The sequence below is a fragment of the Nomascus leucogenys genome, chromosome 20 (assembly GCF_006542625.1).
Source record: "Nomascus leucogenys isolate Asia chromosome 20, Asia_NLE_v1, whole genome shotgun sequence".
Lineage (NCBI taxonomy): Eukaryota > Metazoa > Chordata > Mammalia > Primates > Hylobatidae > Nomascus > Nomascus leucogenys.
The window spans coordinates 59,533,225-59,560,858 of NC_044400.1; the positions used below are offsets into that span (position 1 = coordinate 59,533,225).

Below are 27,634 nucleotides of genomic sequence, written 5' to 3' on the forward strand. Positions count from 1 at the left end.
AGAGAGTGAGCGAGAAAGACAGATCTCCCGGTTGACTGGCTTCGGAGCAGATGGGACACAGCAGCTTCTGAAAGCCTCCTGGTTCTCCTGCAAATAAATTTCTCAGATGCATATATTTAGGGAAACAATTCATCAATGAAGATGACAAAACCGTCTGGCTCTAGAGACTTAAAAAAATTTTTACAGATTGTAAACGTTTACATTCTGATAAAGAGTGTGTTTCTAGGTTTTATTTCAACGAGTTGATGAGTTTGGTTTGTGGCTTGTTTTTAGGGATTTTTTAACCTGGCCCTGCTAATTGAGGAAGGTACTATAATCCCACACCATATCTTGGATTTCTTGGAAATTGACTCAACTCTCCATTCTAATAACATCTCCATTCTCCAGGAACTGTACGAAAGGTGAGCTCAGAGCCTCTAGAACTGTGGAATCTGAGGAACCCAAGTAGATGATGTTCGCTTCTTGGTTAAAGTTAGCTTTACCCTTATATTGTAATGTAAATTGTTATTTAAAAAAACAAACAAAAACAAAAGGCAGGGCACCGTGGCTCATACTTGTAATCCCAGCACTTTGGGAGGCTGAGGCGGGCAGATCACTTGAGGTCAAGAGTTCGAGACCAGCCTGGCCAACCTTGTGGAACCTCATCTCTACTAAAAGAAAGAAAAGAAAAGAAAGAAAAAGCCCAGGATTTTCTTCTGCTAGAAAACATTCAGCCAGACCCGAGTGTATTTCTCTTCTCTAATATCTGAAGTTTAAGATATAGAAGGTACTTGATCTGAAGTTCAAGGGCTGACCAGAAATTTCCATGAGAATGGAAAGAATAACAACCCAATTAGCCCATGCTTGTCTCTTGTTTATTGTTTTGAGACAGGGCCTGGCTCTGTCACCTAGGCTGGAGTGCAGTGATGCGATCTCAGTTCACTGCAACCTCCACTTCTTGGGTTCAAGTGATTCTCATGCCTCAGCCTCCTGAGTAGCTGGGATTACAGGTGTGCACCATCACACCAGGCTAATTTTTGTGTTTTTAATAGAGACAGGGTTTCACCATGTTGGCTAGGCTGGTCTCGAACTCCTGGCCTCAAGTAACCCACCTGCCTCAGCCTCCCAAAGTGCTGGGATTACAGGTGTGAGCCACCATGCCCGGTCTAATTAGTCGATGCTTTTTTGAAAGATGAGGCATTCCTTCATCTGTGCTTTAAACAGAAATACTGTTCTAGCGGGTCCTGTGCTTCAGCGTCTTGCTTGACTTTTATTTTATTTATTTTTAAGTTTTTGCTGTCATCACAGCAGAACAGACTTGACTCTTAGTTAAGGATAAAACTGACCTTTTTCTAAAATTTCTACTGGGATTCTAGAATTTCAGATCAGGCCAAACCACTTATTTGGCCACTGGCTTTATTTCTTTGTCTCTCATCTTTGTCAGTTGAGTGTGCTCATTTGTCCAAAAGCAGAAGAATGTAGGTTTGTGGATCTGAAAGTGCCAGTCCTGAGTCGTGCCACCAAAGTTGGCTGACACGTCAAGATGCCCTGGGCTTTGTCTGCAGGTGCTGGAGCCACAGTAACGAGGAGTCCTTCAGCCCCTGCTCCTTGGCCTGGCTTTACCTGCACTTGCGGCTTCTCTGGGGCACTATCCTGCACTCAGCCCTGGTAGGTTTCATCTCCCACCGGCCCCACCCTTGTGGCCCCTGCCCTTTGTCAGTCACTAATGCGTACTTCTGATGTTTGCAGATCTACTTTCTGGGAACCTTTCTGCTATCCATATTGATCGCCTGGACTGTGCAGTATTTCCAGTCTGTCTCAGGTAAAGATTTATAAAAAGCAAAAGCAATACATAAAAAAAAAAAAAAGCAGGGATTTTTTTTTTTTTTTTTTTTTTTGGTCTCCCGGAAAAATTGGGTTTTCCCTCCTGGTGCCGTTGGTCGTGCTATCTCCTATCCCTAGGGTGGACTTCACAGGGTGGGAATCCTTCTAGAGGTGTATGAAATTCCTGGCTGGTGGAGGCCATAAAGTTACTATTGTATTTTTCAAAATAAGGATTTTATTTTTTATTTTATCATTTTTTTTTTTTTTTGAGATGGAGTCTCGTTCTGTCGCCCAGGCTGGAGTGCAGTTGTGTGATCTCAGCTCACTGCAACCTCTGCCTTCCGGGTTCAAGCAATTGTCCTGCCTCACCCTCCCGAGTAGCTGGGACTACAGGTGTGTGCCACCACACCCGGCTAATTTTTGTATTTTTAGTAGAGATGGGGTTTCACCATGTTGGCCAGGCTGGTCTCGAATTCCTGACTTCAGGTGATCTGGCTGCCTTGTCCTCTTGAAGTGCTGGGATTACAGGCGTGGGCCACTGCACCCAGCCTCAAAATAAGGATTTTCTGACCTAATACAACTTCTTCCATTGAAAATTTATCTATCAGAATTCTGCCTCTGTGTGCCTGAAAACACAGCGCCAAAGCCCCTGGCAGCATGAAGTCTTCCCTTTTATTTCAGGCAAGCAATCAGATGTGTAAGAGGATAAACAAACACTCGCAATGAATAAAAATCCTCGGCCACATGGACCCAGAGGGAGGGACTAAGCAGGAATGGTAAAGTGGGCATTTAGCTGAGCATGGTTTCCACTAATCATTGTTATTTTTCTGAGCTAGTATAGAATAGTTAAGGACAAGGGAGCCCTGCTTGCTTCTGTTTGGGCTTAGAGTCCAGGCTTGGCTACTCATTAGCTGTATGACTCATGGCAAGTTATTTAACCTTCCTGATCCCCAAATTTCTCATCAATACAATGAGGTTATGAGAGTAGCTACTTCCTAGGAACATAAAATGAAAAAAAATATTAAGTGAAAAAAAATGCACATAAGATAGTTACCAAAATGACGACTGTAGTTAAGCGTTAGCTGTTATATTTATCTGGCATACAAAACCTTCTCAATAAATGTTAGCTCTTACATTTATCTCCTCTATTAGACCATAAGCTGAGTAAGAGGAAGGCCCCAGTCGTGTCATTTGTGATAACTCATGCATAGTAGGTAATCACACCCACAGACGACTCTGGTCTCTCAAGAGACAAGAAAACTGATTTTTTACCATCTCGGCCGGCTACAAAAGGATATAAGAACTCATGAAGGCAAACAGAGACATTTACAAAAGGATAGATTAGGACTGGACATGGCATTGGAGCATTTGCATAGCTGTTATTTGTGTAGCAGATAATGGAAAGTGAAAGGGGTGCACATCACCGTCTCTTCCAGGGTGAGAAGGAAGTCACTATTGCAAGAAGCTAATGCGAAATCATTTCTCTCTGATTTACCTGAGGAGGTTGACAGGGACCCATCAAAACCTTCCAGGCTTGATGCCCCGTAGTCTGCCGGTTAATAAACTTCACTCATGCAAATTCTGTCCCATCCCTAAATTTGTTGCCAGGTATAGTCATTTATTTTGCATCTTGTCAGTGTTTTCCATTTCAAATTATCTTTGTCATTTTTACTTTGTAGAAATATTGTGATGATTATTACAAATGCAATTCCGTTAGAGAAGCTGAAATTTGTCTTTATGATTTTATGCCAGCTGGTAGCCATGAAAATTCATGGGCGGGTGGAATTGCTTTGATCAGAAGTCATCTCTTTTTTCTGTCTCCATGCCTTCATTATCGGTCTGTCCACATTCTTGTCTCCGTGTCTCTCCTGTCCTGTGATGTTTTGCTCTTCCTATGTCCCCATAGTTCTTTCATACATTTTCGTCGTTTTTCTCAAACTTTTTCAATTGCTTTCTCCAGCACATACCTAATTCCTGCTTGACCAGCCTAAAGAAGGCTATGTCTGGATAGGATCATAAAAATTATTTAATTCTATGCCCATTATTTTACAGATGAGGAAACTGAGGCAGAGAGGCGAAGTAGCTTGCCCAAATAAGGAAATAAAGACCAGGAGACCAGACACAGTGGCTCACTCCTATAATTCCAACACTTTGACAGGACCAGGAGGGAGGATCACTTGAGCTCAGGGGTTTGAGACCAACCTGGGCAACATAGCGAGACCCCATTTCTAAAATAAAATAAAATAAAAATTAACCACGTGTCATTGCACATGCCTGCAGTCCCGGCTACTGGGGAGGCTGAGGCAGGAGAATTTTTTGCACCCAGAAGTTCAAGGCTGCAGTGAGCTATGATCACACCATGGCACTCCAGCCTGGGCAACAGAATGAGACCCAGTCTCTAAAAAAGTAGAAGAAAAACAAAAAAGATTAAGAATGGATGTAGCACAGCAGAATTTCAAACTTATTTTCAGAATCACAATACTTTAAAACAGTGATTGTCATCTGCCTCAAACCCATTGCCTCTCACATAGGAAATATTTTGAAACATATTTTTTAGTACCTTGAAATGAAATTCATGATAATTAACCCATCTACACACATTTTTAAAAATCCATATAGGGCTCTAATAGCAATATAAAGGGGAAATAAAAAGAAACTAATTGTAATAAAATAATATTGATTTTGATAAGTACATTCTAGCCCAGTGCTTATTAATTTTTAATGTGCATATGAATCATCCAGGGTTCTTATTAAATGCAGATTCTGGCTCAGTAGGTTTTGGTTCAGTAGGTAAGCCCTGAGATTTGGCATTTCTAGCAAGCTCCTAGATGGTGCACACACTGCTGTTTGGTAAGAGCATACTTTGAGTAGTAAGGGCCGAGAAGTATAAAAAAAAAGAAAAAGAAAAAAACTCCACACATTACCAAAATGTGGCCCGACAGTGGTACCTGCAGCCCCGTTAGAACTAATGTTAAGAATTGAAATATGGGACGGGTATGGTGGTTCACTCCTGTAATCCCAGCGCTTTAGGAGTCCGAGGTGGGTGGATCACCTGAGGTCAGGAGTTCAAGACCAGCCTGGCTAACATGGTAAAAACCCCATCTCTACTAAAAATACAAAAATTAGCCGGGCATCGTGACACATGCCTGTAATCCTAGCTACTTGGGAAGCCAAGGCATGAGAATCGCCTAAACCCTGGAGATAGAGGTTGCAGTGAGCCGAGACTGCACCACCACACTCCAGCCTGGGCAACAGAGCGAGACCCTGTCTCAAAAAAAAAAAAAAAAGTTGTAGTAAATTATTTTTGCATTTTTAAAAGTCCTCATCAAAGTGCAAATTTGTCAATAATTTTTATATTTATTTATTTATTTATATATTTTTGAGATTGAGTTTCGCTCTTGTTGCCCAGGCTGGCGTGCAATGGTGCAATCTCAGCTCACCACAACCTCTGCCTCCCAGGTTCACGCGATTCTCCTGCCTCAGCCTCCTGAGTAGCTGGGAATACAGGCATGCACCACCATGCCTGGCTAATTTTGTATTTTTAGTAGAGACAGAGTTTCTCCATGTTGGTCAGGCTGGTCTCGAACTCCCGACCTCAGGTGATCCACCCACCTCAGCCTCCCAAAGTGCTGGGATTACAGGTGTGAGCCACCGCACCCGACCTTATTTATTTGTTTGTTTGTTTGTTTATTTATTTATTTATTTATTTATGTTGAGATGGAGTCTCACTGTCACCCAGGCTGGAGTACAGTGGTACAATCTCGGCTCACTGCAACCACCTCCTCTCAGATTCAAGTGATTCTCCTGCCTCAGCCTCCTGAGTAGCTGGAATTACAGGTGCACGCCACCACCCCCAGCTGATTTTTGTACTTTTAGTAGAGGCGGGCTTTCGCCATGTTGGCCAGGCTGGTCTCGAACTCCTGACCTTACGTGATCTACCTGCCTTGGACTCCCAAAGTGCTGGGACTACAGGTGTAAGCCACTGTGCCTGGCCTGTCAATAATTTTTAAGTAGGAAGGTACTCCAGCAGTACAGTGGAGCTGATGGGATGATGGGGCAGGGGAATCGAGGCACGGAGGAGCTGAGGAGAAGCTGCTGCAAAGGCGATGCTGCTCAGAGACCAAGTTCCTACCATATGGTGTCTCCCCAGTGAGCTGGTGCACAAGGTCCTGAGACCTGCGCCACAGCGGGGGGACGACAGGGATGGGTGCATGTAGCAGCATGGTGTTGTGAAACAAACTTAATAATGAACTCTGGGTGCTGACTGGCAGTGTAAAAAAGAGGAAATGTATTTGAGAGTTAGGAGCCTCCCGTCAGCAGCTTTGGGTGAGGATTGTTGCTATAAGTTAGAGAGCTTTGTCATTTTGTGATTTGCATTTTTTCCAGTCAGTTGTTTTTAAAAATTAATGATTTATAGTCAAGACTTGCAGTTGAGCTGTCCATCCATTTTGTGTTCAGCTCCAACTACCTTCATTTTCCTCCTGAGTTTATATGCTCTGTGATACATAGTTGACACGTCATGGCATTTGCCACGTTAAATTGACCTGCATTCAGAAGGCTAGCAGTGCAGGACGGTAGTTAACAGCATCGGTGTGGGAGGCGTGCTGCTGAGATTCTGGCCCTGCCACTAGCTAGCTATGTGACCTTGGGCAAAGGAAGGAGCCTATCTGTGCCTCAGTTCCCTCTTCTGTAAATAGCAGAAATAGTAGTACACCCACTGCCTGTTGTAGTTGAGATAACCAAATGAGGTAACACAATGTAGTGTTTAAAACTCCACAAATGGGCTGGGCGCACTGGCTCACGCCTAGCACTTTGGGAGGCAAAGTCAGGTAGATCACCTAAGGTTAGGAGTTTTAGACCAATCTGACCAACATGGTGAAACCCCATCTCTACTAAAAATACAAAAATTAACTGGGCATGGTGGCGCATGCCTGTAATTCCAGCTACTTGGGAGGCCGAGGCAGGAGAATCGCTTGAAGCTGGGAGGCAGAGGCTGCAGAGAGCCGAGATTGCTCCATTGCACTCCAGCCTGGGCAACCAGAGCAAAACTCCATCTCAAAAACTAAACAAAATCACAAATGTTAGCTGGTAGTTCCCTAGGAGTATGTCCTCTGGGGCACTTGACCTGCAATTAAAGCATGCTGACACTAGGTAACGCCTACACATAAATAGCTTGATTTACCTCAGAAACAGACACAATGACCAAAGCCCAGTATGTTTTTCTTTGCTGTTAGAGTCTTTCTAAAACATTCAACTTTTTTTTTTTTTTTCGGAGATGGAGTCTCACCCTATTGCCCAGGCTGGAGTGCAGTGGCGCGATCTCAGCTCACTGCAACCACTGCCTCCTGAGTTCAAGCGATTCTCCTGCCTCAGCCTCCGGAGTAGCTGGGACTACAGGCGCCCGCCACCACACCCAGCTAATTTTTGTATTTTTAGTAGAGACTAGGTTTCACCATGTTGGCCATGCTGGTCTTGAACTCCTGATCTCAAGTGATCTGCCCGACTCAGCCTCCCAAAGTATTGGGATTACAGGCGTGAGCCACTGCACCTGGCCCATTCAACTATTTTTTTTTTTTTTTTTTTTGAGATGGAGTCTTACTCTGTCGCCCAGGCTGGAGTGCAGTGGCCTGATCTCGGCTTACTGCAACCTCCGTCTCCTGGGTTCAAGCGATTCTCCTGCCTCAGCCTCCTGAGTAGCTGAGATTACAGGTGCACGCCACCACACCCAGCTAATTTTTGTATTTTTAGTAGAGACGGGGTTTCACCATGTTGGTTAGGCTGGTTTCCGACTCATGACCTCGTGATCTGCCTGCCTTGGCCTCCCAAAGTGCTGGGATTACAGGCGTGAGCCACCGCGCCCGGTCCATTCAACTATTTTTTAAAGCATTTCAACAAAAACATTGGCTGATCTATCAAAAATACCAAGATAGCTCAATTGGTACTTTCAATAGATTAGTCAATATCTTGATTTTCATCATATATACTTATATATATAAAGAATATATATTTATATATAATGAACATATATTTATTTTTATATATGAAGAATACATATAAATATACGTATTCCTTCTTTCAAGGGAACTTGTGTTTGACTCCTGGCTCGCATCCCACCAGGCAGCTCAGTCTTTCTTGCTGCTTATACCTCCTATGGTGGTGGAAAGGTCCTTGGGTTTGGGTGGCCCTAGGGTCATTCAGATAGTCACCAGTCTGATAGCAGAACACACATCACCCTGGGCCTACATTGTTCCCCCAGGTCCACTGGCTTTGCAGCTTCTGGGTCACCTGGGAACTCCATCATCTTTGCCAAAGCCAAGTATCATTAGCCTTTCTTCTCCTAAGTCTTTATTTCTGATTGCTGATGGGACAAGGTAGATGCCCTGCTCTGGGTACAACCCAAGGACTCCAAAAAGCTCCTTTCCTCACCTGTTGCATCTCAAAAGCACTCTCCTTGTCCACTCTTTGGGAGGGTACACCAAGTGTAATTGCCTTAATGGATCGGGCTTTTGAAAAACAAAAAATCCCAAAGTGTATGTCTGGAGCTGTCTCCACTTCTGCCCCGCCACAAACCTCCCCTGAGACCAAAAATTCACGGAGCCTGGCCAGCTGCCTGAAGGAAGCTAAAGGCGAGAACAGAAGTGGAAAATAGAAGTCACTATTTCAAAGAAAGAGCCCTGCCTTACTAATATCGTGTCAACTTTATGTCTCAATAGAATACACCATATAGAGCGAGATTTGTAGAACTGCTAGCTCCTCGGTACAACTAGGTAACCTTTTAAACCAACGTCAACCTATTCAATACATTTATAATTTAAGACAACTCATTCCTTCCAGCTAAGTGGTTAGCCTAATGTTCTTTTAAAAAGAGTAAGGTGATATGTATAAGATTAATTAAACCTCTCCCTGCTGTTTCCTGTCATCTATATTTCCAGCTAATGAGGTTTCTACTAAAATTATAGGAAAATGTCACAAAGTAGTGCTTATGAAGAAAGCAGTAGCCTTATAGTCAGAGAGATTTCATGAGGAGGTTGTACTCTGTCCTATCTCATTAGCTTGACATCTTACCAGTATCTCCACTCCTGAAAAGTGTTTCAGTGACACGAATCTGGTCCCTGCTAGATCCAGAGGCCCAGATGAAGTAGGCATGATCTTACTTACAGCATGCAATTTCTAGGGCTTTCCCCTTTATACCTCCTTTGTGCAAACATTCTCTCATTTCAGGATGAATCCAACATAGTCCTACGTATTCTTTCTTTTTTGCTTCCATCTGGTCAGTCGGCAAGCAGATGTTCTTCCTAACAGCAGCAGAGATCAGCAAACTTTTTCTGTAAAGGACCAGATAATAAATATTTTGGGCCCTCAGGGCTGTCTTGGTCACAACTACTCCACTCTGCTGGTAGCTGAAAAGCAGCCATTGTGGCTGGGTTTCTTTCTTCTTCTTTTTTTTTTTTTTTGAGACAGAGTCTCGCTCTGTCGCCCAGGCTGGTGTGCAGTGACAAGATCTCAGCTCACCACAACCTCCAGCCTCCCAGGTTCAAGCAATTCTCCTGCTTTAGCCTCCCGAGTAGCTGGGAGCTGCCACCACGCCCGGCTAATTTTTGTATTTTTAGTAGAGACGGGGTTTCACCATGTTGGCCAGGCTGGTCTCAAACTCCTGACCTCAGGTTATCCACCCGCCTGGGCCTCCCAAAGTGCTGGGATTATAGGCGTGAGCCACGGCGCCCGGCCTGTGGCTGGGTTTCTAATAAATCTTTACTATGGTTGCAAAATTTGAATTTCATATATTTTTCACGTCACGAAATATTACTCTTTTTCTGTTCAACTGTGTAAAATTGTAAAAACTGTTTTTAAACCATGAGCCATACAAAAACAAGCAATGACTATGTTTGGCCCATGGGCCGCAGTTTGGGCCAGTTCTTGATAATTCTCACTAATGTACAGAAAATGGTCCCCCAGGGAGCAAATAATTCACAAATCACTCCTATTTGGCTCTGGAATATACTCTGTAATTTTTTAAACAGCATGCTTATTGTCCTGGTTACCTTGATTCTAGTCCAGTAATAAAATTAGCACACATTCCAGGTGAGCAGAGACAAAGAGGCCACTTTAAAATTAGGCCAGGCTGTGGGGGGCTTGTGCGGTGATTGCAAATCCCCCAGCGGAAGAGGGGGAGTCCTCACACAGATAATTACTAACTTCCTGTAGAAACATCGAATATTTTTACTATGCTCTTAGCAAAGCTTTAAATGGTGGCAATGCTAATTATGCATCCTTTCTACATTTACACATTGGCACTTGTTTTTTTTTAATCAGAAAACTGATTGCTGATTTATCTTGTTACCATGGTGATTTAAACATTACCCTGAGCTTGAAAATACATGCCTTAGTACTTCATTAACTTCCTCAGAGATCATCAGGAAGGTAAATCTTAGGATCAAAGTGGGTTTCAAGATCATCTAATCCAAGACTCTCAATTCACAAGTGACAAAACCGAGGCCCAGAAGCCTCAAATATTTTACAACCAAAATGTCTGCCACCTGTATCTATCCCAAGGTCACTTGTTAGCATAAGATAAATGAGACTTGTCCAACCCAGTTCTCCTGACTGTTGCAAAATGGTCTTTGTACCTCATCACTGGGGCTCTAAGCACTACATCACCTGCCAGAGTAGTGGCTTTAATGACTTAGAAAGGGCACATCATTCTACAACATCCTGCCCCTCCCCATCACTCTCCTATTCTTTCAGAAGAGTGTTGGAATCCACGACCTCTTCTGTAGGTACTGGAAGGGGCCCGAAGAATTCCTGCATATATCCAGAAAAGCCAGAAGTTTGGGGACCCATTCTTGAACTTCCTAGAATGTCCCCTTGGGGATGAGCATCAGCACTTGGAGGTGAAACTCTTGAAGGGTTTTTATTTAGAAATCAGATTGTCAGCATGCGGTGGCATCTTCTTAAACTTAGATAATGGGTCCAGAGTTGCCTGGCTAGTTAGTGTCAGGGTCATTAGACTAGATGCATCTCTCCTGGCTTGCCAGTCTCTAGGTGTGGTTGTACATTCTGAATGCACTGTTTTGAGTATTCAGCACCTGTTGTGCATGTGTCTCTGCAGCGAGCGATCCCCCTCCAAGACCATCCCAGGCCTCCCCAGACACTGCCACGTCCACTGCAAGTCCAGCTATGACTCCAGCTGCAGCTGCCTCTGACCAAGACCAGCCCACAGTAACTAATAACCCAGAGCCACGTGGGTGAACTGTGCACTCCAGTTCTCTCCAGATGAGAGAGAATCTTTTCAACAGCTGGTATTGGGAAGCTGGGGCCAGGGCATGATCCTGATAAACACCTTAAATGTCTTGTCAACTGGATGCAAATTTTGCAATTGGTGTCATTTTTTTTAAAAGTCAAATTACAAGGAAGTACCCAGATCAGGCAGTGGTAATACCAAAGGTCATCAAACACATACAAGGAACATCTTGATCATAGGGCATGTGGGGAAGTTTACTGGGCCATCACAGACTTTTGTTCTAGTGATCGTATGTATTAGGAGTCATAGCTTGCCCTATGGCAGATCTGGATTCTTATACACTAAGATGTGTCTTAAGAATCATAGTGCGTGGTTCATCCCTTTATTGAAGAACAGAAAATTATGACTACTCTACAAGGTGGATAATATTTTGGTACCTGTGCTTGCCACAGCCCTGTTCCTCAAAGCCGAATTGATAGATTTCTCTTTGACTTCTGAGACCTAGCAGTTATAAGACACCTTGAAATAAATTGTTTATGTCTGGAAATGCAGGGAGGGCGATAGCTTTGTAAATTGGTTTACATTTTTCTCCTTGAATTTTTCTAGGGTCGTAGCGCTTCCGAATCATTTAATGGCATTGTCGGGTATCTTTTACATTTCAATTGCAATCCATGAACTTACATTTAGAAGATTCTTAGTACTTAACTGTAGTCTTCTCCATGAGTTACCCGTTAGAATAGACTGGCAGCAATGGAATATACAGAAAGTAAGCCTTTAGCTTATAGTTTCATCCCTACCCCTTATGCCTGCCTGAGTCTGTACAGGGATGTGTGTGTTGTGTGTGTGTGTGTGTGTGTGTGTGTGTGTGTGTGTGTGTGTGTTAGAGAGGAAGAGGAAGAGCAGAATGTCTGTATACTACATGCTGCTAAGGTAGTAAATAAATCAATAATGCAATATTGTTGGTCCAAACTACTCTTTGCACTACTTTATTTACAGTAGTAAATAAAATTATTTTTATACAATTGACTACCAGAAAGTGTTTTTTTTTCCTTTTTTATAATTACTGTTACCATGCAAAGTCTAAAGGTCCATGCATTCTCCTTGAGGAGGGAAAAAAGAAAAGTCCTCCTGGTGAGAGGGCTTATTTTTCATAACCCATTAACATTTGCGGATAGGAAGGTGGCAGGAGGCTTCTCTCCAGGAATCCTGAGCTCAGGTCTGGCCTTGGAATGTTCACACAATATCAGACATTGTTTCAGGGCTTCATGCTGCTCTGAGCCTGGGCTCTATGTTCATTCCAGGCTAAGCTTGCAGTTCATCCTCTTCCTCCTCCTATGAGCGTTGCTCTTGTTTTAGCAAATGTTGTCCCTCCTATTTGCAAAAAAGCCAGAGGTTGAAGGCTGACAGTCCTGGATTCAAATTCTGGTCCTGTAACTGACAAGCTCAGTAACCTTAGGTGAGTGATTAACCTTCTCTAAGTCTCAGATTCCTGTACTATAAAATGGGGCGATGAAAACCACCTCTTGGGCTTTGTATGAGGCTTACGCGAGATAATATATGTAAAGCCTACAGGATAGGGTCTTGCATTAGGTCGTTCTTGCATTGCTATAACGAAATACCTGAGACAGGGTACTTTATAAAGAAAAGAGGTTTAATTGGCTCAGAGTCCTGCAGGCTGTACAGGAAACAAGGTGCTGACAGCTATTTGACTTCTGGGAAGGTCTCAGGAAACTTTCAATCATGGCAGAAGGCGAAGGGGAAGCAGACATGTCTTACGTGGCTAGAGCAGGAGCAAGAGAGACCGGGGCAGGTGCCACAGACTTCCATTTATTTTATTTTTGTTTCTCTCTATAGATAGAGAGATAGAGATCTATATCTATATATATAGAGAGAATATATATATTCGAATACATATATATATATATATATATTCGAATACATATATATATATATTTTAGATAATATTGCTCTGTCGCCTAGGCTGGAGTGCAGTGGCACGATCTCGGCTCACTGCAACCTCCCCCTCCTAGGTTCTGGTGCCTCAGCCTCCGAGTAGCAGGGACTACAAGCATGTGCCACCATGCTTGGCTAATTTTTTGTATTTCTAGTAGAAACAGTGTTTTGCCATGTTGCCCAGGCTGGTCTTGAACTCCTGAGCTCAGGCAATCCGCCTGCCTCAGCCTCCCAAAGTGCTGGGATTATAGGCGTGAATCACCGTGCCTGGCCTATTATATGCTTGTTTATTTTTATTTTTTATATTTTTTGCCACACACTTTTAAACAACCTGCTCTCATGGGAACTCACTATCATGAGGACAGCATCAAGGGGACGGTGCTAAACCATTCATGAGAAATCCATCCCCGTTATCCAATCACCTCCTGCCAAGGCCCGCCTCCAACATGCCGGATTACATTTCAGCACTGAGATTTGAGCAAAGCAAATATCCAAACTGTATCAGGTCCTAAATAAGGTAGGTCATTATTTTTATAACATAAGAAAGAGCAGTCTGAGGGGCCAGAGAGTTACTCTGCTCTGCTGAGATCCTCTCTTCATGGCAAACACACCCATTTCCAACCTGTTGGGAACAGGAGCTGCTGACTGCTCACAGCTACACGCCACACTGGGAAATGCCCTAAGCTGCCAGGATCTGCCCAAGGGCATACCCTTGCAAGAGCAGCCCATGGCCAGTGGCTCCTTGATGTAAGCAGAGTTTCTCAATCTCAGCACTGTGGACATTTGAGCTGGATGGTTCTTTGTTAGGGGGCAGGGTTGTCTTGTGTATTGTAGAATGCTAAACAGCACCTCTGGCCTCTAATTAATGAATGCTGCGGTGGGCACTCGCCACCCCTGCTTCCCAGTGTGACAGCCATACACCTCCTTGGGAGCAAAATCACACTCCCTTCACCTTGAGAATGACTGATGTAGGAAAACAAAGGTCCCTTGCCTCAATTTGGAACAGTGCTGAAGGGCAGGGCATCCCAGCTCCGAAACTCCATGTTGGTTGCAACCTCACCGAATGCAGCTTCTCACTCAGCCCAATTCTGCTTTCCTCACGTTCTTTTTTCTTTTTTTTTTTCTTTTTTGAGACTGAGTCTCGCCCTGTCACCCAAACTGGAGGACAGTGGCATGATCTTGACTCACTGCATCCTCTGCCTCCCAGGCTCAAGAGATTTTCCAGCCCCAGCCTCCCAAGTAGCTGGGATTACAGGCACCCGTGCCATCATGCCCACCTAATTTTTTAATTTTTCGTAGAGGTGGGTTTTCACCATGTTGGCTAAGCTGGTCTTGAACTCCTGACCTCAAGTGATCCATCCTCTGCAGCCTCCCCAAGTGCTGGGATTACAGGTGTGAGCCACCATGCCTGGCCTTTCCTCTTGTTCTTGTAGGATTTTCCAACACTGATCTCCAGAAATCTTCACACCCAACTCTGTACCTCAATTTCTAAAAACAAACAAACAAACAAAAACCCTAACGCATTAGTTTGCTGGGGCTGCCATAACCAAGTACCAAATACTGGGTAGCTTGAACAACAGAAACTTATTTTCTCACAGTTTTGGAGGCTGGAAGTCCAAGATCAAGGTGTCAGCAGGACTGATTCCTTCTAAGTCCTCTCTCCTTGGCTAGTAGATGACCGTCATCTTTCGGTGTCTTCACGTGGTTGGTCTCTCTTCTGCGTGTGTCTGTGTCTTAGTCTCTTCTCATAAGGACACCAGCCACATTGGATTAAGACCCACACACATTTGTTGGGGGGACAGGGTTGTCTTGTGCATTGCAGAATGTTAAACAGTACCCCGGCCTCTAATTAATGAATGCCTGCAGTGGGCACCAGCGCGTGGTGGCTCACGCCAGTAATCCCAGCACTTTCAGAGGCAGAGGCGGCTGGATCTCTTGAGGTCAGGAATTTGAGACGAGCCTGGCCAACATGGTGAAACCTCGTCTCTACTAAAAATACAAAAATTAGCTGGGCGTGGTGGTGCACGCCTCTAATCCCAGCTACTCGGGAGGCTGAGGCATGAGCATCGCTTGAACCTGGGAGGTGGAGGTTGCAGTGAGCTGAGATCGTGCCATGCCATTGCACTCCAGCCTGGGTGACAGAGCGAGGCTCCGTCTCAAAAAAAAAAAAAAAAAAAAAAAAAAAAGACTCACACATATGACTTCATTTGACCTTAATTAACTCTTAACTCTTAAAAGGCCCTGTCTTCAAATACTGTCACATTCTGAGGTACTCGGTGTTAGGACTTCAACCTGAGAATTTGGTGGCAGGACACAATTCAGCCCTTAACCACCAACAGCTCTTACACCATGGGAGGCTGGTTCCCGTCCAGCATATGGACTCATTCATGGGAGCCATCCTGGACTGCTCAGCTCCAAATGAGGTTGGGAAATGCTGGCACGGTTCTGGGGTCAAACCTGGGTTCAGGTGAAGCTGGTAAGCTAATTGTCAATTCATGTCCCACCTTAGACATCTGTCCTCCGGGGATTTCTCAAGGCTGTATGATCTGGGTCCAGCACACACCTCAAGCCCCAACCTTCCTCTTCTCTCTTTAAATTCTAAACTGAATTTCAACAAGCCTAGTGTCCAAGCTGGCTGGAATAGAACCCTGCACAGTAAAGGCAACGTGGGGTAGGAGGGAAGGAAAAAGGAAGTAGGAGGTATGAAAGGAAAATAAATATTGGGACCCCAGAATTACTAAGCTAAAAGGAAAAGTCGAGCTGGGAACTGCTTAGGGCAAACCTGCCTCCCAGTCTATTCAAAGTCATCCCTCTGCTCACTGAGATGAACGCATATCTGATTGGCTCCTTTGGAAAAGCTAATCAGAAACTCAAAAGAATGCAGCAGTTTGTCTCTCGCCTATTTGTGACCTGGAAGCCCCCTCCCAGCTTCGAGTGGTCCTGCCTTTCCAGACTGAACCAGTGTTCATCTTACATATATTGATTGGTGTCTCATGTCTCCCTAAAATGTATAAAATCAAGCTGTGCCCTTACCACCTTGGGCTCATGTCGTCACGACTTTCTGAGACTGTGTCACGGTGCACATCCTTGACTTTGGCAAAATAAACTTCCTAAATGGACTGAGACCTGTCTCAGATATTTTGGGTTAACAGACGGTAGGGTACAGAGGTGATATTCAGCTACTTCCGAATTGTCCCCTCCACTTGGGACATTCTTAGACCATAGGTTGCAAATCCAACCCACAGATATAATTTTTTGGCCCACTCAATATTTTTAAATTTTTCAATTAATTGCTAACATTGTAAAATCAAGGATTTGGGGCTTCTCCTAAAAACTCTAATGATGTGAAAAAACTGGGCTTTCATTGTTGCATGGCAAGAGTTAGCTGAGGCTGACTAGGTCTGCCCTTTTTAGTTAGAGTCTGTCCTTTCTGATTTGCCGCAGTCCCCACCATTCCCTGTTGCTTTACGCCTAGTCCATTTATTCCTTTATGCAGGCATTTGGGTTCATAACTCATGGTTTGAAACTCCTCTTCATTCTGAATGACTTCATTGTGACAAGTCTGAGAGAGATCTCCAAATTTATTTACTGCTTAATCATTTCCAAGCTTTTGGGAGCTGGGGAAGCGGTACTCTGGTAGTCTTTCTGTTCCCTGATAGAGGGAGATGCCAAGTTGTAGGTCATTTGGAGTCTCAATAAAGTGTCCAACAAAGTTGCAAGACAAAATGCCAATTAAAAAAATATTAGCGTTTTCCTACACCAGCAATAACTAACTAGAAAATTAAATACTAAGTAATATTAAATGTAAGTAAGATTTCATTTACAGTAATGACACATTTGTAAAGCGTCTAGAAATTAACCAAACTATGAACTCATTAGATGTTTATCGAGGAAATTTAAAAAGTCTACTCCTTGGCCAGGCGTGGTGGCTCACGCCTATAATCCCAGCACTTTGAAAGGCTGAGGCAGGCAGATCACGAGGTCAGGAGTTTGAGACCAGCCTGGCCAACATGGTGAAACCCCATCTCTACTAGAAATACAAACATTAGCCAGGTGTGGTGGCACACACCTGATTGCACCAAGATTGCTTGAGTGCAGGAGGTGGAGCCCAGCCAGGGCAACATGGTGAAACCCCATCTCTACAAAAAATACAAAAATTAGCCGGGTGTGGTGGTGCATGTCTGTGGTCCTAGATACTTGGGAGGCTGAGGTGGAAGAATTGCTTGAGCCCAGAAGATCGAGGCTGCAATGAGCCAAGATCGTGCTACTTCACTCCAGCCTGAGCAACAGAGCAAGACACTGTCTCTCAATAAATAAATAAATAAATGCTTCAAATGAATTAAAGACTTAACTGTGAAAGGCAGAACTACAAGGCTAGCAATAGAAAACGTAAGAAGATTTGGCCGGGCGCGGTGGCTCATGCTTGTAGTCCCAGCAATTTGGGAGGCCGAGGCAGGCAGATCACTTGAGGACAAGAGTTCGAGACCAGCCTGGCCAACATGGTGAAATCCCGTCTCTACTAAAACTACAAAAAAAAATTAGCCGGGCATGGTGGCAGGCGCCTGTAATCCCAGCTACTTGGGAGGCTGAGGCAGGAGACTCACTGGAACCCAAGAGGCAGAGGTTGCAGTGAGTCAAGATCACGCCACTGCAATTGAGCCTGGGCAATATCTCCAAAAAATATATAATAATAATATAATATAATAATAATAATAATAAATCAAAGAAAATGTAAGAAGATTTTACACATTTTGAATGACAAAATATTTCTTAAATAGTATATAAAAATACAGATTTCTCTTCTTCAAAAATGAAGGATTTCTGTTCAAGAAAGAACACCACTGACAAAGCTGGTGCATTTAGGTGTGAGATTTGCAACATCCCACACCTGAAGTATCAACATCTAGAATGTGCAAAGAATGTATGTTAACCACAACAAGGGGCAGAACCTCGTAGAAAAAATATTCAAAGCACAGGAACAGACAATCCCTGGAAGGAGAAAATCCAAAGACTTAAAGTAGATGAAGAGCTGCTCAACCTAACTTGAAGTCAAAGAAATACAAATTAAAATACAAAGATGTCACTTCATTCCCATCATAAACATTAGAAATATAGGTAATATGGCCAGCCTCGGTGGCTCACCTCTGTAATCCCAGCACTTTGGGAGGCTGAGGCGGGCAGATTACTTGAGGTCAGGAATTCGAGACCAGCCTAGGGATAGCCACCATGCCCGGCCACTAGGAACTAGATTTATGCACAGCAACAGATATGTTGAAAAGGTTAGAAATAGCCAGACTTGGTGGCTCACACCTGTAATTCTAGCACTTAGTGGGAGGCTGAGGGGGGAGGATCACTTGAGCACAAGAGTTTGAGACCAGCCTGGACAACATAGTGAGACTTCGTCTCTATTAAATTAATTAATTAATTAAGTTAAAAATGTATTGATGAATGAAAAAATAAGAAACTGAATCAGAGCTATATCTCAATACCAGTTGTGTAAGTTAAAAACCAACCCCCTAAAGGATACTATCTATGTACATGTGTGAATGTACGCTTATATGTATATATACAGATTTGTGTTTCTACACACACACACACACATTTTTTCTTTCAGAATACACACATGGATTTTTTGTTTGATTGTTTGTTTTTTGACGGAATCTCTCTCTGTCACCAGGCTGGAGTGCAGTGGTGCGATCTTGGGTCACTGCAACCTCCGCATCCCGGGTTCAAGCGATTCTCCTGCCTCAGCTCCCGAGTAGCTGGGATTACAGGCGCCCACCACCATGCCCAGCTGACTTTTGTATTTTTAGTAGCCACAGGATTTCACCGTGTTGGCCAGGATGGTCTTGATCTCTTAACCTCGTGATCTACCCTCCTCGGCCTCCCAAGGTGCTGGGATTACAGGCGTGAGCCACCACTTCTGGCCAGAATACACACATGGCTTTAAATCATCATTGCTGCTATTCACATTTTGGACCAGATAGTTCTTTGTTGTGCGAAGCCGTGTGTACATTGTAGGATGTTTAGCAACATCTCTGTGGCCTCTCTCTACCTAATGCTAGTAGCACCTACTCAGTTGTGACAACCAAAAATGCCTCCAGACATTGTTTTTTTGTTTGTTCTTTTTTTTTGGTTTTTGTTTTTTGTTTTTTTTTTTGAGACAGAGTCTCTGTCGCCCAGGTGGGAGTGCAATGGCGCATTCTCCACTCGCTGCAACCTCCGCCTCCTGGGTTCAAGCGATTCTTCTGCCTCAGCCTCCTTAGTAGCTGGGATTACAGATGCGCCCCCACCACGCCTGGCTAATTTTTGTATTTTTTTTTTTTTTTTAGTAGAGACGGGGTTTCCCCATGTTGGTCATGCTGGTCTTGAACTCCTGACCTTGTGATCTGCCTGCCTTGGCCTCCCAAAGTGTTGGGATTACAGGCGTGAGCCACTGTGCCTGACCAACCTCCAGACATTGTTAAATGTCTCCTGTGGTAGAGGGAGCCAAACTGCTCTCGTTAAGAACCACTCATCTAAACCATATGTCAAACGCATTAGTGTGACCACTTAGGTTCTCAGAGGCAGGGGTTGTGAGAGGGACTGTGTGAGGAAAGGAAAAATATTAAAATAAAACAAGAGCAGAGTCTTGCACACAATGGTTATGATGTGCAATGAACTGAGGAGAATGATTACCTCAATTATGGGTAGCTGAGGTCCAAATACAAGAAATAAAGAAAAACAAACTAAAATTGGCCTCAGTCCTCTGAATTGGTGTATGTTTATTGGTATTCAGTCAGCCACAACCTGAGTGTCTTTGAAGGCAAAGAAATTTAGTGCACAATATAATCTTTTGCACTTTGGCTTTCACTGTGACTTTAGACAGAGTGACGAAGCCTCGGTGTTTCTTTAATGAGATGCACAAAAGCAGTTTTTGAAGGGTGCAAAAGCTTTAGTGTCAGGAAGACTGTGTTGGATTAACCAATAGACAGACAAAACCTGTACTGCAGCTTTCAGTAAAGCAGACACTGCTGGAAAACAAGATCAGCCCCAAGGGACTCACTTGGATTTTGCAATTAGAAACAGCCAGAAAGAAGCCTTTAAAAATAAATAGTACAGTCATCCCCTCCATACCCATGGGTTCCGCATCTGTGGACTCAACCAGCCTTGGGTCAAAAATATTATTTAAAAAAGTTGCAAGTTGGGTGCGGTGGCTCATGCCTGTAATCCTAGCACTTTGGGAGGCTGAGGCAGGTGGATCACTTGAGATCAGGAATTCAGGACCAGCCTGGCCAACGTAATGAAACCCCATCTCTACTAAAAACACAAAATTAGCCAGGTGTGGTGGCACGTGCCTGTAATCCCAGCTACTGGGGAGGCTGAGGCAGGAGAATCACTGGAACCTAGGAGAGGGAGGCTACAGTGAGCCAAGATGGCGCTATTGCACTCCAGCCTGGTTGACAGAGGGAGACTCTGTCTCAAACAAACACAAAAAAAGCAACTGTATTAAACATGTACAAACTTATTTTGATTGTTATTTCCTAAGCAATACAGTGTAACAACTATTTACACAGCATTTACATTGTATTAGGTATTATAAGTAATCTAGAGGTGATTTAAGGTATATGGGAGGATATGCATAGATTATGTGTAAATACTATGTCATTTTATATCAGGGACTTGAGCATGCAAGGAATTGAGGAAGGTCCTGGAACCAATCCCCACAGATACAGAGAGACTACTGTATTTTTGTTATGGACTGAATGTTTGTGTCCTCCCAAAACTCAAATGTAGAATCCCTAATTTTCAATGGGATAGCATTTAGAGCTAGGGCCTTTGGGAGGCCTAGGGTTAGATGAGTTCATGAGGTTTGAGCCGTCATGATAGGATTAATGCCCCTATAAAAAGAGATGCTGGAGAGCTTGCTCTCTCTCCCACATATGCGTCAAGGAGGGGCCATGCAAGCACACAGCAAGATGGCGGCCACCTAGAAACAAAAGAAAAATGGCTTCAGGATAATATGTACCTTGCTAGCACTTTCATCTTGGACTTCTCATTCTCTAGAAGTGTAAGAAATAAAGTTCTGTTGTTTAAACCTAGTCTGAGGCTGGGCGTGGTGACTCATGCCTGTAATCCCATCACTTTAGGAGGCCAAGGCAGGCAGATCACAAGGTCAGGAGTTCGAGACCAGCCTGGCCAACATGGGGAAACCCCTTCTCTACTAAAAATACAAATATTAGCTGAGCATGGTGGCACGCGCCTGTAGTCCTAGCTACTCGGGAGGCTGAGGTGGGAGAATCGCCTGAACCCAGGAGGCAGAGGTTGCAGTGAGCCAAGACTGCGCCATTGCACTCCAGCCTGGGTGACAGTGAGATTCTGTCTCAAAAAAAAAAAAAAAAAAAGGAAAAAGAAAAAAAAGAGTAGCATATTATTAAAAGGTACTAATAGTCAATAAGAAAGCTTCAGTGGCTATTAATATTAGATAAAATAGACTTCAAGATAAGGAGTATTATTACAAGAGACAAAAAGGTCAGTAGGATGGAATATATATATATGCCCACTAACAAAGTATGACAAATATATAAAGCAAAACTTGATAGAAATGGGAAGAAATAGACAAATCTACAAAGTTAGAGATTTAAATGCACTTCTCTCAGTAACAGAACAACTGAAAAAAATGGTAGGTTTACAGAAGAGCTGAAAGACACTATTGACATCCTTAACCTAAGTTCCACATAAAATATCATGCCCAACAATTGCAAAATACACTTTCCTTTCAAGGTCACATGGAACGCTCACCAAGATGGACAGTATCTTGAACCATAAAACAAGTCTCATTCAATTTCAAACTATAGGAATCTGGCCAGGTGCAGTGGCTCACACCTGTAATCCCAGCATTTTGGGAGGCCGAGGAGGGTGGATCACCTGAAGTCAGGAGTTCGAGACCAGCCTGGCCAACATGATGAAACCCTGTCTCTACTAAAAATACAAAAATTAGCTAGGCGTGGTGGCGAGCCCCTGTAATCCCACCTACTCAGAAGGCTGAGGTAGGAGAATTGCTTGAACCTGGGAGGTGGAGGTTGCAGTGAGCTGAGATCGTGCCACTGCACTCCAGCCTGGGCAACAAGAGCAAAACTCCATCACACACACACACACACACACACACACACACACACACACACACACAATCTTATGGCATATATTATCTGACCACAATGGAAATAAATTGAAAATCAACAAAAATAAAACAGCTAGAATAGTTAGAAAATAAACAACTTGCTGCTAAACAATCCACTGGTCAAAAACATAAATCACAAAGGAAATTAGAAAATATTTTGAACTGTCTCTGGGTTTAAAAAGAAAAAAATAAATAAAATATTTTGAACTGAAAGATAATAAAAACAACATCAACGTTTGTAGGATTTTATAATGTTAAATGTTTATAAGAAAACAAGTTAGATCTCAAAGCAATGATACAACGTCCACCATAAAAAAAAAAAGATTAAGCTAAACTTGAAGAAAGCCGAAGGAAAACATAATAAAGAAAAGAGAAGAAATTGATGAAATTGGAACCAGAAAAAATAAAGACAATCAATAAAATCAAGAACTGGTTATTTGTGAAAAAAAATCAATAACATTCATTTTAAAAGCTCTAGAGAAAAGACACAAAATTCCCAATATCGAGAATAAAAAGGAGCCATCACTTCAGATTCCACAGACATTAAAAGAGTAATAAGAGAATATTATGTGGTAGCTCACACCTGTAATCCTAGCACTTTGGGAGGCTGGGGCGGGAGGATTGCTTGAATGTAGGAGTCCAGGAACAACCCGGGCAACATAGCAAGACCCTGTCTTCATAGGGAGGGGAAAAAAAAGAATAGACAGCTTGACTAGCCTGTAATTTATAAGAAATTGAATTCATAGTTAAAATCTATGAAAATCTTTTCCTAAAAAGAAAATTCTAAGCCCAGATGGTTTCAGCAGTGAATCTATCAAACATTTCAGGAAAATATACTAACTGTACACAAACTGAATCTATGAAACATTTTAGGAAAATATACCAACTGTACACAAACTCTTTCAGAAAAATAGAAAAAAGAATACTTCTGAACGTATTAGGTTAGTGTTACCTTAATGTCAAAATCAGATAAAATATTACAAAAATAGTAAGGAAAACTCAGATAAATATTCCTCATGAACATAGCTACAAAAGGCTAGGCATGGTGGCTCACACCTATAATCCCAGCATTTTGGGAGGCTGAGGCGGGCGGATCACCTGAGGTCAGGAGTTTGAGACCAGCCTGACCAACATGGCGGAACCCCGTCTCTACTAAAAACACAAAAATTAGCCAGGCGTGGTGGTGGGCGCCTGTAATCCCAGCTACTCAGGAGGCTGAGGAATGAGAATCACTTGAACCCGGGAGGCAGAGGTTGCAGTGAGCCGAGATCGGGCCACTCCAGCCTGGGAGACAGAGTGAGACTGTCGCAAAAAAAAAAAAAAAAAAAAAAAAGATACAAAAATCCTTAACCAAATATTACCAAATTGAAACAAGCAATTAATGAAAAGAAGAAGACATTATGATCTAGTGTAGTTTATCTCAGGAATAAAGGTTGTTTAACATTTAAAACCAATTGATATAATTAATTGTATTAACAGACTAAAAAAGGATAAAACCTCATCTAAATAGATGCAGATAAAGCATTAGACAAAATCCAATGTTCCTTTATATTAAAAACACATAGCAGGCTGGGCACGATGGCTCATGTCTGTAATTCCAGCACTTTGGGAGGCCGAGGTGGGCAGATCACCTGTGGTCAGGAGTTCAAGACCAGCCTGGCCAACATGATGAAACCCGGTCCCTACTAAATATACAGAAAAAAAAAAATTAGCTGGGCATGGTGGCATGTGCCTGTAATCCCAGCTACTCAGGAGGCTGAGGCAGGAGAATGGCTTGAACCTGGCAGGTGGAGGTTGCAGTGAGCCAAGATCCCACCATTGCACTCCAGCCTGGGCGACAGCCAGAGCGAGACTCTGTCAAAAAAACACAAAGCACAAAAAACAAAACTCCAGCAAATTAGGAAGAGAAAGGGACTTCCTCAATCTGATAAAAAGTATCTATAACAAAACCTACAGCTACATTATACTTAATGGCAACAAACTGAACACTTCCTCCCTAAGATTTGGAACAAAGCAAGGATGTCTGCTATGGCCAGTCCTATTCAGCATTGTACAGGAAGTCCTTTGTAAAAACAAACTGGCCGGACGCAGTGGCTCACATCGGTAATCCCAGAACTTTGGGAGGCCGGGGCGGGCAAAGCACGGGGTCAGGAGTTCGAGACCAGCCATGGTGAAACCCCGTCTCTACTAAAAATACAAAAATTAGCCGGGCGTGGTGGTGTGCACCTGTCGTCCCAGCTACTAGGGAGGCTGAGGCGGGAGAATGGCTTGAACCTGGGAGGCAGAGGTTGCAGTGAGCCGAGATTGCACCACTGCACTCCAATTGAGCAACAGAGTGAGACTCCATCTCAAAAAAAAAAAAAAAAAGCTAAGGAATATATACAAAAAAAAATACTATAACAACTACATGATCTTATCAGTGCTGTAGAATCCAAAGTCAACATAAAAAAATTATGTTTTGATATGTTAGCAATAAACCATTGAATGGGAAAATTAAGAAAACAACTATTTACTAGATCAGCACACAATAAGAAATACTGAGGGATGAGTTTAACAAAAGGCTTACAAGACCTGTATTCCAAAAACTGAGAGTATTACTGAGAAAAATTAAAGAAAACCTAAATAAAATGGAGAGATATATCATCTGCATAAATCAAAATACTTAATATTTTCAAGATGTAAATTCTCCCCAAATTGATTTTATAGATTCAACGCAATGCCAGTCAAAATCTGGCAAAATTTTTCTATTTTGTAGAAATTTCCAAGCTGATTCTAAAATTTATATGGAAATACAAAGGACCTAGAATAGCTAAAGCCATGTTGGGAAAAATAAAAAAAGAACAAAGTTAGAGGACTCACCAGGCACAGTGGCTCATGCCTGTAATCCCGGCACTTTGGGAGGCAGAGGAGGGCAGATCACTTGAGGTCAGGAGTTTGAGACCATACTGGCCAACATGGTGAAACCCCATCTCTACTGAAAATATAAAAATTAGCCTGGCTTGATGGTGTGCACCTGTAATTCCAGCTGCTTGGGAGGCTGAGGCAGAAGTTCTTCAACCTGGGAGGTGGAGGTAAGCCTTCCAGTGAGTCAAGGTGGCACCACTGCACCCCAGCCTGGGCAACAGAGCAAGACTCTGTCCGACTCCCCATCACACGCACGCACAAAGAACACTTAAAACTCAATAATAAAAGACCAAAGACCCAATCCAGTACAAAAAAAAAAAAAAAAATGTGGTGGGGCGGGAGGCAAATAAACTGAACAGCCTCTTCACCAAACTAGCTATGAGGATGGCAAAAAAGTACATTGAAAGTAGGCTGAACGTCATTATTCAGTGAAAATTAAAACCACATTGAGATACCACTACATATCCATTATCATAGCTAAAGTTAAAAAGACCAGCATTGGCAATGACTTAAAACAACTGGAACTCTCATTTACTGTTGGCGGAAATGTAAAATGGCACAACTAGTTTGGAAAACACAGTTTGGCAGTTTCTTAAATGTTACACATACACCTCCCAAGTTAGTATTGTCAGGTAAGGGACATATTTTAGACAAATAGTGAATAATTTGTCAATATAGGCTCTAAATATTGCACAGGATATATGTATCCTAAAAAATTACTTCTTATTTATCTGAAATTCAAGTTTAAATGGATGCCTTGTATTTTTATTTGCTAAATCTGGCAAATCTACTTCCCATACAACCCAGACATTTCACCTCCATGTAATTACCCAAGAGAAATAAAAATATGTCCATGTGTACACCAATGTTCACAGAAGCCTTTCTCTCTTTCTCTCTTTATTTCTCCCTTCCTTCCTTTCTCTTTCTTTCTTTCTCTCTCTCTCTTTCTTCTTTCTTTCTTTCTTCTTTCTTTCTTCTTTGCTTTCACAGACTCCCACTCTGTTGCCCAGGCTAGAGTGCAGTGGTGTGATTTCCCATCGCTGCAACCTCCACTTCCCAAGTTCAAGTGATTCTCGTGCCTCAGCTTCCCAAGAAGCTGGGATTACAGACACGCACCACCATGCCCAGCTAACTTTTTGTATTTTTAGTAGAGATGGGTTTTCATTATGTTGGGCAGGCTGGTTTCAAACCCCTGAGCTCAGGTGATCCACCCGTCTCGGCCTCCCAAAGGGCTGGGATTACACGCATGAGCCACTGTACCCAGCCCATAGCAGCTCTCTTTGTAATATGTCCCTAACTGGAACCAACCCAAATGCCTGTGAACAAGAAGTCTGGGTAAACAAATTATGGTATATTCATACAATGGCATGTTATTCAGCAATAAGAAGGAATGAACTATTAATACACACATAACACAGATGAATAATTATGCTGCGTGAAAGAAGCCAGACCAAGAAGAGCACCTATCAAATGATTCTATTTAAATATAATTCTAGAAAATGCAAACTAACCTATAGTGACAGAAAGCTGACCAATGGTTGCCTGGGCCAAGTGTGGGGGTAGAAGGCAGGGAGGGAAGGATGCTTTTTAAACTTCTGGGCATGATGGATACACTTACCATCTTGACTGTGGTGAGGATTTTATAGGCATAGACCTATGCCAAAACTCATCAAATCATATTTTTCAAATATGTGCAGCTTATGATGGGTCAATTGTACCTTAATGAAGCTATACGATTTTATTTGTAATATTCTTGTATGAGTTTACTCTGTATACAATAGTTTGTGAAACTCCATGGCCAGTAAAACAAACATCTTACTCACTTAGAGAGATAGGATCAACAAATCTAAAAGCTAAATAAAAGCACAAGTGTTAAACAAGATGAAATGGGAGATAATATTTGTAAATATTAAAGCAATGTGTTTTAATTTCCCTTTGAACTCATGTTCCTTTGCAGCTTTCTTGGAGACAGCCCTGACACTTAGAACTAGAGAGCTGAAAAGATCTGTTATCTGACTTTATTTTATTTTTTGAGACAGAGTCTTGCTCTGTTGCTTAGGCTGGAGTGCAGTGGTGTGATCTTTCCTCACTGCAACCTCCGCCTCCCAGGTACAAGTGATTCTCCTGCCTCAGCCTCCTGTGTAGCTGGAATTACAGATGCACGCACCACCACGCTCGGCTAATTTTTGTATTTTTAGCAGAGATGGGGTTTCGCCATGTTGGCCAGGGTGGTCTTGAACTCCTGACCTCAGGTGAGCCGCCCACCTCGGCCTCCCGAAGTGCTGGGATTACAGGCATGAGCCACCGTGCCTGGCTGTAGAGGAATCTTTTAACACCCACGAAAGCCGGAAGTGGGGCCTGTGAGAGAGAGGAAATGGGTGAAAGTGCTCAGAAGCAAAGTCAAAACCAAGAGAAGGGACTACAGGTTTATTGAGTGCAGATGTTAGCATCAGAGTCTGGCCCAATGACTAGGTAGTATAAAGACATTATACACATCACCACAAGCAGCTGGCAGGCTCTACCCTTACATCTACTTACAGAGGAATTGTGCGTATGTGTTGGAGGGATTCTGA

At 42.9% G+C, this 27,634-nt stretch overlaps 1 protein-coding gene across 2 annotated transcripts in view; it reads left to right on the forward strand.

Moving 5' to 3' along the window:
- Positions 1 to 27,634, forward strand: part of SEL1L3 (SEL1L family member 3) — a 141,634-nt gene that overhangs the window by 104,421 nt on the left and 9,579 nt on the right. Inside the window, exons 21-24 of one of the 2 annotated variants that reach the window (XM_003258550.4) lie at positions 274 to 401; positions 1,545 to 1,647; positions 1,729 to 1,801; positions 10,913 to 12,076. In XM_003258550.4, the coding sequence (XP_003258598.2) occupies positions 274 to 401; positions 1,545 to 1,647; positions 1,729 to 1,801; positions 10,913 to 11,052 (444 nt within the window). In that variant the 3' untranslated portion in view covers positions 11,053 to 12,076. Of the gene's footprint in view, positions 1 to 273; positions 402 to 1,544; positions 1,648 to 1,728; positions 1,802 to 10,912; positions 12,077 to 27,634 lie in introns of those variants that run through there. The other variant, XM_030801385.1, reaches the window with a different exon arrangement.